General features: G+C 34.7%; 1 protein-coding gene across 1 annotated transcript in view; it reads right to left on the bottom strand.

Moving 5' to 3' along the window:
- The window catches only part of SETDB2 (SET domain bifurcated histone lysine methyltransferase 2), a 78,735-nt gene that overhangs the window by 62,720 nt on the left and 2,040 nt on the right, over window positions 1–13,975 (bottom strand). The window contains exon 2 of the mRNA XM_090258801.1: window positions 9,287–9,647. Within this exon, the coding sequence (XP_090114927.1) occupies window positions 9,287–9,302 (16 nt within the window). The 5' untranslated portion in view covers window positions 9,303–9,647. The remainder of the gene's footprint in view (window positions 1–9,286; window positions 9,648–13,975) is intronic.

Genomic DNA, 13,975 nt, shown 5'->3' with positions numbered 1-13,975 from the left:
GCTGTTCCCAAAGTGAGTGGGTCTGCGGACATTCTCGGACTGTGGGGTCCCTTCCAACAAGTGGACTCTGCTGAGAGACCAGGAGTTTCTTCCTCTGCCCCAACCCCCACTGGTTTGGAGTCAGAAGCAATGAGGCTTTATTGCCCCTGGCGCTGGAACCATGAGCTGTGCAGTCTGGTCTAGGGCTGGAGTGCTCCCTAGGTGTCCCTCTCTAGTTTTGAAAACCTGTGACTGTGCTTTCCGCTGGCCTGCCACTGCCACTGCTGCTGCTGCCGCCACCACTGCTGCTGCCGCCACCGCCACCACACCGTGTTCTCTCTGCCCCAGATCTGTCCCTCCTACCTATCGGGATGAGTATTTCTTCTTTATGTCTTTGTTTGTTGGACTTCAATGCAGCTTCATTTTCTGGAACTTCTGGTTGTCTCTAATTTTGAGGTAGTTGTATTCATTCTTAGTTGTGGAGTGAGACACAGCATGTCTGTCTAGGCCTCCATCTTGGCTGGAAGTCTTTGATTCATAAATCTTGAACTTGTATCTCCCAAATCCCCTCCTCAATAAAAGGCACAGGAGATGAAGTTCTGTGCTCTTCTCCCCTAGAGAGATTAGCCACTTCCCATCCCTCCAGACAATATACAGTATCCTGTATACATCTGTTTTTCCGCCGTGGTCATGAAATCTCTGCTGAACAAGGAGTTTCCATCCGATCTGGGGCATTGGAGGCAGGACAGCCTCTACAAATAAGTGAAAGTACATACCGTGTTCATGGATAGGAAAAATTAAAATCATTAAAATGTTCATGCTACCCAAAGCAATCTACACATTCAATGCAATTCCTAGCAAGACTCCAATGATGTATTTCACAGAACTAGAACAAATATTTCAATAATTTATATGAAACTACAAATAACCCCACATAGCAAAAGGGATCCTGAGAAAGAAAAATAAAGTTAGAGGAATCAAGCTGCCTAATATCAAACTATACTATAAGGCCATAGTAATCAAAACAGCATGGTCCTGGCATAAAATGAGACACATAGATCAATGGAATAAAATAGCCCAGAAATAAACCCACACCTTTATAGTCAATTAATATTCAACAGAGGAAGCATGCACATAGAATTCAGCTAAAGAGAGCTTATTCAATAAATGGTATTTGGAAAATCGGACAGATACATGCATAAAAATGAAACTAGACCATCTCCTTACACAACACACAAGATAAAATTTAAAAAGGATTGAAGACTTAAATGTTTGACTCGCAACCATAATAAATCCCAGAAGAAAACATAGGTAGTAAACTCGAACACTGCTGCTAGCAATATCTTATCAGATATATCTCCTGAAGCAAGGAAAACAAACAAAAATAAGTAAGTGGGACTACATCAAACTAAAAAGTTTTTGCACAGCAAACCGTCAACAAAACGGACAACCCACAGAATGGCAGCACATACTCACCGATACATCTGATAAGGGATTAATAACAAAATTTATAAAGAACTTAAAAAACTCAACACCAAAAACCAAACCACCCAATTAAAAAATGGACAGAGGACCCGAATAGATGCTTCTCCAAAGAGGACATACACATGACCTATAAACATGTGAAACAATGCTCAATGTCACTAATCATCAGAGAAATGCAAATTAAAACCACAATGAGGTTATTACCTCACATCGGTCAGAATGGCTATCATCAATAAATCAACAAACAAGTGCTGGCAAGATGTGGAGAATGGATAACCATTTTGCACTGTTGTTGGGAATACAGGTTGGTGCAGCCACTGTGGAAAGCAATGGAGATACCCAAAAAATTAAAAATGGATCTCCCTTTTAACCCAGAGATCCCACTTCTGGATATTTATCCAAAGAAACACAAAACACTAACTCAAAAAAACATAAGCACCCTTATGTTCACTGCAGCATTATTTATATTCACCAAGATATGGAAGTAGCCCAAGTGTCCATGAACAGATGAACAGATAAAACAACTATGGGATATTTACACAACAGAATACTACTCAGCTGTTAAAAAAACATTTTACACTTTGCAATAGCATGAATGGACCTTGAGAACATTATGATACGTGAAAATAAGCCAGTCAAAGAAAAATACCATATGATTTCACACATATGTAGAATCTAATGAACAAACTGAACTAACAAAGAAAATAGGGACAGACTCATAGAAAGAGAGCAAGATGACAGCTATGGCCGGGGAGAGGGGTTAGGGGTAGGGGCATGGAACAAAAGGAAAAAGGACTTACAGACAACAGGGTGGTGACTGCAAGGGGGAGGGGAGGATAAGGGGGATGAATGGTAGTGGAAAAAATACAATAAAAACTTTTTAAATAAAAAAAATATGAGAAAGGCAATTAAAATAAATTGGCAAAAGACAAATCTCACTTAAACCAGGTTTAAAAGTAACAAAAATATCTAAAATGTTAAACACTTTATAAAATGTTAAAATTCATGTATAAAATGTTAAAAATTAATTAATGACAACTTAAAGAAGGAACATAATAACTGAATGAACTTTAGAAAGGTCATTGGAGAAGCTATTAGGATTAAGGGGATCCCAGTAAGTTTACAAATTAAAAAAAGAAAAACCTTAATGAAAATTAAACCTAGAACCTGTAAGTTTTGTAATGGAGTGAGACTCTTCATAAGAGGCTCAGGCCTCAGAGTCCTAACTCTTCCTGGCAAAGTCACCTGACCCAAATGGGATATCTGGCTAATTAGGGCTGTTGCCACTACAGCAGCCTCAGGAGGGGTGTTATTCCCGTTAACATTCTGGCCAGGTGTGTACTATATGACAGCCTACCTTTAGTTCCTATTGGCACAGCTCAGACAAGGTTTCAACATTTAAAACAATATGAGGACAAAAGGGATGAGAATTATAGAGGCAGGCAGTGGCCATGCCATGAAAAACTTTGTGTACAATGTTAAGAAACTTCATTTTTATATGGAAGGCTGTAGGGAGCCACTCGAGAGGTATAAGCACCTTATGATATGATTAATTTGTTTCTGGTATCACTCATGTGGCAGAGAAAAGAGGGAAGAGTTAAGAATGATTTCTAAGTTTCTGACTCAGGCAACCATAAGAATAGTAATGGTATTCACTGAGACAGGGAATAAAGGTAGAGGCACATATGAGAAATTCAAAAAGGGTGAGTAAAATGGATACACAGATATACAGACTTTGGAGTCAGTAGCAGGCAAGTGCTTGCTGAAGCCACCAAGTAGATGTGATTAAGGAGAATGTGTAGAGAATGAGGAGAATCTTCTGTAGAACATCAACATTTAAGAAATGAGTACAATTAAAAGGAATCATGGAGACTGAGGAGCAAACAGGTAGAAGTAGCATCTCAGGAATCAATAGAACAGGAATGATTAAACATGTATACTTTGGAATTCAGATGTATGGGGATTTGAATCCCAGCATTGCCACTTAATTAGCTATGTGACCATATTTGCAAAATGGGAATAATAAATCTACCTCAGAGTTGATGTACAGATAAGCACATGACAGTGAGAAATTATTGTATATAAAAGGGATGACCCTGAAAAAAACCAGAATTATCTTCTGAAGGGCAGATCCCTCGTAGTACAGGCTCCCCCTACTAGGTGAGTGTTCTAGGAACCCATTTGTGTCAGTGTACCAGATGGCATTGTTGTGAGGTATGTGCGGCTTCAGTGAATTTTTTTTTTGAAGACTCAACACATTTGCCTATTTTATGATGGATGATTTACAAGCGCACCTGCCCACACTGCACTTGGTGTTCAACAGTTTTTGACCAGAAATGGCATGACGCCTGTTCCCCACCCTCCTTATTCACCAATCTCACCCCAAGCTTTTTTGTTGTTTCCCTGCATGAAAACAGTCCTCAAAGGGAAAATTTTGGCAATGTGGAAGAGGTGAAATAAAAAACAGCAGAAGCACTAAAAGGCATAACATCGATGAGGAGCAGTGGAAAAAACATCTGGATAGACATATTGCATCAAATGGAAAGTACTTTGAAGGTGACTTAAGTTTAAACATGTAAGAATACACACTTTTTAAAAAATTCCATTGTGTGGGGCACCCTCCTCGTAATTTAACGGGGAATACAATTAAAGGAATTAATCTTTAAATGTGGAATTTTAGAGATCATTCAGCTAAGTGGAGCAGGGCTTTTTCAGCATCCTTAAAATAATTAAGTATTTCACTGACCGATAACCAACAAAAGTCACTGCTTTTAGGCAAAATTATTTGTAAAAGCATTTAATTGATTATTGTTATCATGTTTCTTTTCATAGATATAAATCATTATTTCACACTAGGGATTTATATTTATTTGAGGTGGATATCTAGACAGCAAAGATTGTGAAAGGTACTTAGAAATAGCATTTTGTAGCATTATAATCTTCTGGATCATATGAACTCCTGGCTTGAGAAAATTGGCAGTGATGCTGAAAGACAGCAATCAGGATTTAAATGAATCGACTATCATTTAAAACTGTTAAGAGCCCTAGAGCCCTGGCTCAGTTGATTGGAGCATCATCCCATACAACAAAAGGTTGTGGGTTCAATTCCCGGTCAGGGTACACTTATAGTTTGTGGGTTTGATCCCCAGAAAGGGTGTGCATGGGAGGCAACTGATCAATGTTTCTCTCTCACACTGATGTTTCTCTTCTCCCCTTCTACCCCACTTCCTCTCTCTTTAAAAAGCAAGAAACACTTCCTTGGATGAGGACTTAAAAAATGAATAAATAAAAAATATAACTGTTAGAAATGTCAACACATGATACCAAATGATTCTGACAGGAAGCACTTAATAATGAATTATTTAAAAAGTGAAAAGGGTTAGGGTTAGTCTTGGAATGGATTAATAAAGAGGACCCTGCCAATATAATTTAAGAAAATAAAGTCAATCAGAAAATACTGAAACTATCTGCTTGCTGAATAAATATAACTAAGCAATTATATTTGTTCTGGATTTTTAACATATTGTTCCTTATGTTATTATCATATCCTGCTAGGTTTATTTCTTATATTTCAATGGTTCTTGTTCTTTATCTCTTCCTTTTTGATCATTTATCTCCATCTTCTTGCTATGGAAAATTTAACCACAGTAATATTAAGTAAGAAAAGAGGTAACCAATCTATCTGATAAATGAGATTAGGAGATTCAGTTAATAATTTTTTTGAACAGAGACTGAGTATCATAAGAAGAAACATTTGACTGACTTTCATTTTCAACTGTAGACTGTATAGACAGATGGTTACTACAACGTAGACAACTTTAGTTTCGTGCTCCTTTCCTTCTTTGTGCATAGCATGCATGCTGAGGATAATCTAAAACTGCAAATATAATTTCAGTACATTTCACTAGAAGATAGTTAAAAGGAGTACAGAACCAGGTGTTTAACTGACAATCAAATTAGTATACTAACATTGCTGCTACTTGCCTCTAGAAATGAAGAGTACTATCTAAGAAATACTGTCTGTCTAAACTTGCTCCCTTAGTTAGATATGGTAATTTATTACAAGAACATAGTCATGAAGCAAGAAGTAAAGCAACTTAGTGAAGAAGGAAGACAAACTATATAGTTACACTATATATCTCTGAATCTCACTTGGGATATATCATCTTTGTAAACAGTCAATACTCATGAATCACACTGATTTGAACTCACTGACTAGGTGAATATACATGGAGTACTTACCAAACACATTGATAACAACCTAGGTACACAGAAATATATCCATTTCTTTAGAAAGCTGTGATTCTATATATCTCTTGAGAAGCTTCAAGGACACTGGTCTGCAAGGCCTCTAAGACATCTTGGAGCCTGTGATCAACCAGCAATGTGTGGTCTATGACCTCTTGGGAGTCCTCAAACCCATTCAGAGAACATGATGGGTCTAACTATTTTTACAGTAATACCAAGACATTATTTCCCTTTTGTTTCTGTTTTGACACTGATGGTACAAAAGCACTGGGGAGGGAGTAAAAGTGTCAGTTTTAGCATAAATTAAGGAAGGCATCAAGTACCAGTAAATCCCTGTATTTTTCACCAACTTCACTTAAGAATGTTTGAATTGTAAGCTAAATTAGCTGCTTGTTTTTTTTCCACGAAAATTATTTTTACTTAAAATAATAAAAATTATGATTTTTTAGACTTGGGTGTTTGGCACACATTTTCTCAAAAAATGAACCGAGACTATCACTTGTGGGACAAAACTGACCGCATTTGTTGCTAATAATTCTGGTTCAAATTACCAATGTAAAAACTGGAAATTTGGAAATCTTGCTCCTATTTTGGTAAGCTTGACAGTTACTCAATACTTAATCGTTTTTTGATGAGCTTGGTAGCAATATTAACAAATGTGACTTTTTAATAGTGTATGATAAAATATGTCAGCATTTGGAAAAATCTGCATTATTCACTGAACCAGTATTTTCCAAGTGGCCAATCATGATGCTATAAAATCATATATATGTAAAAGATCCACTCAAAGAGCAAGACAGCCCTGGCTGGTGTGGCTCAGTGGATTGAGCGCCAGCCTGCAAACCAAAGGGCTGCCAGTTGGATTCCCAGTCAGGGCACATGCCTGGGTTGCAAGCCAGGTCCCCATTTGAGGGTGTGCTAGAGGCAACCACACATTGATGTTTCTTCCCCTCTTTCTCCCTCCCTTCCACTCTCTCTAAAAATAAATAAATAAAATCTTCAAAAAAAAAGTGCAAGATAGTGTTCGCTTCAGCAACACTAAAATCAAAGTGCAAGACAAACCAATGAATTTCAGAGTCAAGAGTGTAAAAACACTCACTGATATGATTTCAGGTCCCATATCATAACCTTGAAAAAATGACTACTTGTTGAATTCTGGAGTTGTAGCAAAGGAAAATATCCATAATTATCTGAAAGGCTATTAAGATATTCTTCCTTTTTCCATTTTCTTGTCTGTGTGAAGCTTCATTTTTTTATACATTTCAGCCAAAATGAAATATCACAACAGATTAAATGCAGTAGATGAGACTCTCTCTTCTATTAGCCAATTATTAAAGAGAATTTATAAAAATTTAAGACAATGTTCTTCTCACTAGTTTTTGGTTTAGAAAACAGTTCTCACAAAGTGTAATTCATGTTAATATTTGGTTTATTATTATTTTTAATGAACCATTTAATATTTTGAAGTTTCTTGGTTTCAAATTCTAATACAGTAAATATGAACATGTATTATCCACATAAACAAAAGCTATTAGTGATTTTAAATACTTTTAGGCATATAAAGTAATTCTGAGAGCAAAAGAAAATTTAAGAACCAGTGGTCTAGATAATGACCCAGTGAAATCAGTACTATGTGATCTGTATAACAATCCACATGTTGCAAGTACATTAAAGGGCATTAAAACTATTCTGTACAATCTGTAATGGTAGATAAATGACATTATGCACTTGTCAAAACCCAAAGAACTTTAAAGCACAAAGAGCAAACCTTTCTGTATGCAAATTTTAAAATATCATTTAAGAGGTCAGGGATCCCAGAAAAGGAAGGAATGCAGACTGTAATTAAGATAATCTAACTATATTTTAAAAATGTATATACAGCCTCACTAAAGGGCAGGGTGGAAAATGGATTGACCTAAATAATTTTTGAAATAAGTAGAGTCTATAAGACTAAAAGTAACAGAACTATGCACGTGGGAATAAATGTACATTTCTGATACTGCTATACATATAGAGGCATACCTCATCTTATTGTGCTATGTTTTACTGTACTTGACAGATGTAGCATTTTAAATGAATTGAAGGCAAGACCCTCCACCAGCAAAAAAATCATGACTTGCTTTGATATTTTATTGTGGTGGTCTGGAATCCAACCTGCAATATCTCCAAAGGATGCCTATATATAGGAATTGAGCAATTAAGTAAATGGATAACGATGGTGGGAGCCACAGTTCTCACTGTTGGAGTGGGAGTATACAGATAAGCAAGGAAAGAAGGCTAAAATGATCCACATGGTAACGGATTAGAGTTGGAGACATAAACATAAACTCATGTTTAACTTAATATAGAAACACACATGGTTACATATAGAAATACACATAGATATGTATGTACATATAGGTTAGTATACACATATATTTCCATGCTCTGTCAGCTGAGAGGGCCTAAAGCAACAGAACCCCAGTAACAAAGACCATACCTATTGCCCAGATCCTGGTTTCTAATACTATTTTCCATCAGAAGGAACCAGAGCTCATTCAAGAAATGGCTGATTCTAGGACAGCACAGGAGATGTACATGAGCCTGAAACAACTTATAATACCAGAAAATAAGACAGTACTAAAATACAAAAACAAAAAAACAAAACAAAACCCCCATACATTGATGGGGGTATGTTAAGGGGACACAGAGCCAACTGAAAGAGCTCCCAATGGCCAATCCTGGGACAATCTGAGTAACAAAATAAAACAGTACTAGATTATAACCCAAAGTATAAAATAAGTATCCATTACGCTATACTGATAAAAATAAATGATTGAAAAAAATTCAAAGGTGGGGGAAAGGAGACAAATGCCTCTTGCAGAATAGTCCCAAATGATTAATATAGATACTCTGTTCTGAAAGAAGGGGAGCATAAATCTCCATGGCTTAAGTGTGGGCTACACATAGTGATTTACTGTCAAAGAGTACAGTAAGAAAAGGGAGATTAATTTCAGTAGAGGGTCATCCTAAAAAAGTATCTGGACACAAATTCCTACAAAATCAAAAACAAAGGAAGTCTGAGAAACTGTCACATCCAAGAGGACCCTAAGGAGACATGACAAGTTAATGTAATGTAGTATCCTGGAGGGAATCCTGGAACAGAAAAAGATATAAGGTAACAACTAAAGAAATAGGAATAAACCATGGAATTTAGTTCATAATAATGTGTCAGTTCTGGTTCATTAATTGTAACAAATGTACCACCAAATGTTAAGATGTTAATCATAGGTAAAACTGGGGGCAATGAATATGGAAACTCTACTATCCTCTCAGTTTTTCTGTAAGTCTAAATGGTTTCTAAAAAATAAATATTTTTTAAAGTATCTTAAAGTACTGAGTTAGCATTACAGATACATACACAATTAATGATAAAGACAGTTGAAATTGTTGGCTACATCAAAATAAACCCTTACTTCCTTCCAATTCAAGAAAGGCACTTGCAATGAAACACCTTGAAAATTCCACAATTCAGCTTCATTAAAGTAGTCTACATATTTTTAAATATAAAGTTTAATAATGGTTTTCAACCTACCATTTTTTTCTCCCATCTTTTGGTGTCGTTTATAAAGACAAAACTCTTCAAAATTAACTTTATCAAAGGGCTGAATTGCTTTGATTGGAGATATAACTGGAATCCAACTGTGGTCGCTATGAAATTTACAGTCCTCAGAGAAAATAAATCACTACACCATTCTAAACCCAGTATTCTCTGATATTTGAATATTCAAATAGAAATTGTTGTCGAAGAAATTTTAAGAAATGACTAGTCGAACATAGTGACAACTCCACGAATCTTCATCAATTAAATATTTATAGTTGTATCAGATCACTGACAATATCTTTATAAAAATAAAAACCAACTCCATCATTTGATCCAAAATGCATGAAGTGTTCTGTAAAGAAAACAATAAAGAATAGTGCATATTTGTAAAGAATAAAATACATATGAAGAGACTGTTATATAACAATAGCTCTATCTTTAAAAAAACCATGATCTCTTATGAAAAAGGTGCATATTAATCAGAAAAGTGTGTAAAATATCAAAATTAAGAAAATTAGAGAAATTAAGAATCATCCATATTTAATATATTTTTAATTAACAAAAACTATCCTCACTTTCTAAATACTTTATACAAACTTTTTTAATGGGTATAATAATGCTTCCTACCTCATAGAGTTACAGTGAGGATAAGACTTAATCACTTAGAATAGTCACTGGCACATACAAAGGACTCAACAAATACTAGCACTAATTATTGTTCTTTAGCAAATATACTTTTAAAACAAAATTTGGAATTTAGTATATGTAATTTTTTATAATCTTTCATTGATAACATTATGCACTTTCCCCTGGTCATTCACATTTTTCTATAATATGACTTTTAAATGTATAATGTACTTTGGTCAATAATACATATATTAAAATGCACTAAAGAATTTTAATAATTAAAAGGGAATAAATTATTAATTAGTACTGTAAATAAATCTCTATACTGAACATTTAGATTGTTTTTTTCCCAATAATAATTAATGCTGGAATATCCACTATGCATATCTATGTTTATTTTCTTAAGCCATACACCTAGAGGTGGAACAGTCAAAAAGAGATCAACAGTTTTCAGTTTCAAGATATTAAATCAACATATGATAAATTCTTCTTCCACTCCCAAACCCACAGAAATATTTTTTTTTTAAACTTAAAAGTATGTAGTCATGCTAAAAACAAAAAAAGGAATTCTCTACGGACTAAGTTTGTAAGACCTCTCTGGAGAACAGAAACACAGGAGAAGCTGTAGAGATAATGCCAACCACCATCATAATATGGCAAATGGGACAACAAAACCTCTCAGAGGAGATGAGTGCACAATCTAGAGTCATCAAACATCTGAGGAAAGCTACACCCTGAAAAAGATTTAACAGGCCCCAAATGGATGGATTTAAATTCAAGAATAGATTTAATAAAGCGTACCGAAAATAATTTTAAAACAAATGTTACTGTATTTAATATCCTCAAAGAGCAAAAGAAGAAAACCTCACCCATGAAATAACATACAATTTTGAAAAGTAACCAATAGATACATATCTTGAATATAAAAACAGCTGTTGCCCTGGCCAGTGTGGCTCATTTGGTTGGAGCATTGTCCTGTAAACCTAAAGGTCATGGGTTTGATTCCCAATCAGAGCACATGCCTGGGTTGCAGGTTCGGTCCCAGTCAGGGTGAGCGTGAGAGGCAAATGACAGATGATTCTCTATCACATCCATGTTCTCTCCTCCTCCTTCTCCCTCACTTTCCCTTTCTCTAAAATTAATAAGCATGTCCTTGGGTGAGGATTAAAAATAAAAAGTTGTTGAATAAACTCAACAGATGACTGAATAATAGCACAGACTCAGATGAAGAGCCTTTTGGTATGCTGAAAGACTGAGTTGAGTAAATTTGCTAAAAACACAGAGCAAAGAAATAATAAGAGGAGGAATAAAATAAAGAGAATAAAGAGGCAATAAAGACCAAAAATTTATCAGAACTGGAAAACACGTAAGTCCACTAAGGGTCCACAGAGTACCAAGCAGGATAAAATTCTTAATACACACCACTAAACAAACTGTGGATTAAATTCATAATATCAAGAACAAAGATGAAGTCTTAGAAGCTTCCAGAAAAATCTAGATGATCTGAAAGGAATGTGTAACAGACTAGTAATCAGACTTCTTTCTCATCAGAAAAGTCAGATCTTAAAGGAAAATAAGTCTGAACCCCAGAATAATAATGAGACTTAAAAAAGAGACTTTTACAGACATTGAAAGAGCCACTCAGAGAATCTCTGAAAGAAATAAGGAAGTACTACATGAATAAAAACTAACCTAGAAAGAAGTACTTAGGTACAAGAGCAAAAATGGGTAACTGAGTAAAACACATTAATGCTAAATAAACACAGATTAAAAATGGATGTTAATAATGAATGAAACAAAAATGCTAGAAGACAGAACCATGGGAAATTATATTCTTTTTTGGAGGGCGGTTGGAAGGGGGTTATCACAAGATCAGAGAAAGTAAAGTAAAAGTTCTTAATAGGGAGGCTATTAATACTAATTTAATTTAGACTTTGTTAGAAAAAAGTAAAAACTTTATTGATAATGTAAATCTATTAAAAAGAAAACAGATACAAGAAAGTAAACTTTGGGGCTAATATTAATTTAATAAGAGAAATGCAAAAATAAGACATGAAAGATATGAAGAGAAGCATGGTAAATAAGATGACAAGGAAAATGCCAAATATGCTAACAATCACACACACACAAAAGTGAATGTGTTATTCTTACTATTAAAAGACAGACCCTTTGCCCTGGCTGGTGTGGCTCAGTGGATTGAGCATTGGCCTGTGAACCAAAAGGTCACTGGTTCAGTTCTGGGTCAGGGCACATGCCTGAGTTGTGGGACAGGTCCCAGGTTGGGGGTGTGCTTGAGACAGCCAATCGATCGATCAACTGATCGATCATACAATGCTGTTTCTCTCCCTCACTTTCTCCCTTCCTTCCCCTCTCTCTAAAAGTAAATAAATAAAATCCTAAAAAGAAAAAAAATAGAAGACTATCAGATTGGATTCCAAGCAACACCTTGCTATAATATTTTTAAATAATGAGAGTCACTTAAAACATACAAAATATCACTGAAAGGTTGAATGAAGGGATGTGAAAAAGACATACCAGCAAATACAAGAAAGTTTCATAGCAAACAAAATAGAAGTTAATATGAAAACCAATAAAAGGGACAAATAAATATTTTACACTGACAGAACAATTCACCATGACTATCTAACTGAAATTACTGACTTTATACAAAGTAGGCTCAAGAGTAAACAAGTCCCAATTATAGGAATACGTATAAAAAAGAAATGAGCTGCATGCCACATCCCCACCTCTCACTCCCAGCATATCATGTCCATAAAGTTTTATAGATGGATTCTACAAAATTTTCAAGGAACAGGTAACTTCTATAGTATATAAAAGTTCCAGAGCAAAAAAAATATGCAAAGTTAGTGAACTTTTTTTTAAGATTAGTATAACCCTGGCCTTTAAAAAAAAAGAAAAAGAAACTAAAAGCCAAAAGCATTTATGGGTATAAAAGCAAAAACAGAAAGTAAAGCATGCATCAGTAAACAAGTATATTATTAATGTAAGGTTTATCCCAGGAATACCCAAAAAGTTTAACATTGGGAAGTTTTATATTAACAGATAAATGGAGAAAAACGATCAACTCAGATGCCGAAAAACAAAGTAATTCAGTAAGGTCAACAACTATTGGAGGGAGGAGGGAAGAGATCAAACTCCTAGCAAACTAGTAATAAAAAATAATTATTTAACCTGATAAAAACTATCTACTAAAACCTAGCAGGAAAGCATTTTCATTAAAGTCAGGCACAGGATAAGAACATTTGCCACCATTGCTCTTATTCAATATTGTACTGGAAGTCATAGAGAAAGGCAGTATAATAAAGAGACCTAAAAATTATAAATAAGAGAAAAATCTGTAGTATAAATAAACAAAATAAAGTTAAAAGTCAAGGAAAGAACTAGGAGAAAATGTAACATATTTTAACAATATTAACCAAAAAAGGACACAGTCATCAGACACTGAAGAAATTTTTAAAAATTATACAGGATATACAGTATGCAGGACACATAAAGAACTCCTTCGATCATTAAGAAAAACAGAACTAAATAGAAAAAGGGTACTTTATGAAAATTTATAGAAATCTACATAAATTATAGGCTAATAAACATGAATAAATACTGCAATGTTAGTAATCAGAGAATGAAATCAATCACTTTCATTCGTCAGATGGACAAAAAGTAAGATAATATCTTGTATTGGTCTAGATCAGTGATTTTCAACCTTTTTCACCTCATAGCACACATAACCTAATCAATAAAAATCTGTGGCACACCAAAAATGTATTATAGTTTTTGCCAATCTGACAAAAAAATTATAATTTTGAGTCATTCACACAAATAGCTATTGATGTGTCGGCTGTTGTCATTTTTTTTTTTTTTTAAATTTGATAATTTATTTAGTCAGTGCTCCTGACTAGTCAGGAATTGCATGTTTTAAAAATTCTTGCAGCACACTGGTTGAAAATCATTGGTCTAGATTACAGGTAAACTGAATGGTAATGAAACACTTGTGAGATGTGTAAATTAGGAGAAATATTTTCAAGGAAAATT

The sequence above is a fragment of the Furipterus horrens genome, unplaced genomic scaffold (genome assembly GCF_987537825.1).
Source record: "Furipterus horrens unplaced genomic scaffold, mFurHor1.1.pri manual_scaffold_12, whole genome shotgun sequence".
Lineage (NCBI taxonomy): Eukaryota > Metazoa > Chordata > Mammalia > Chiroptera > Furipteridae > Furipterus > Furipterus horrens.
Note: the sequence above shows the minus strand (reverse complement) of the source record. Positions and strands in the feature narration are given on the sequence as shown.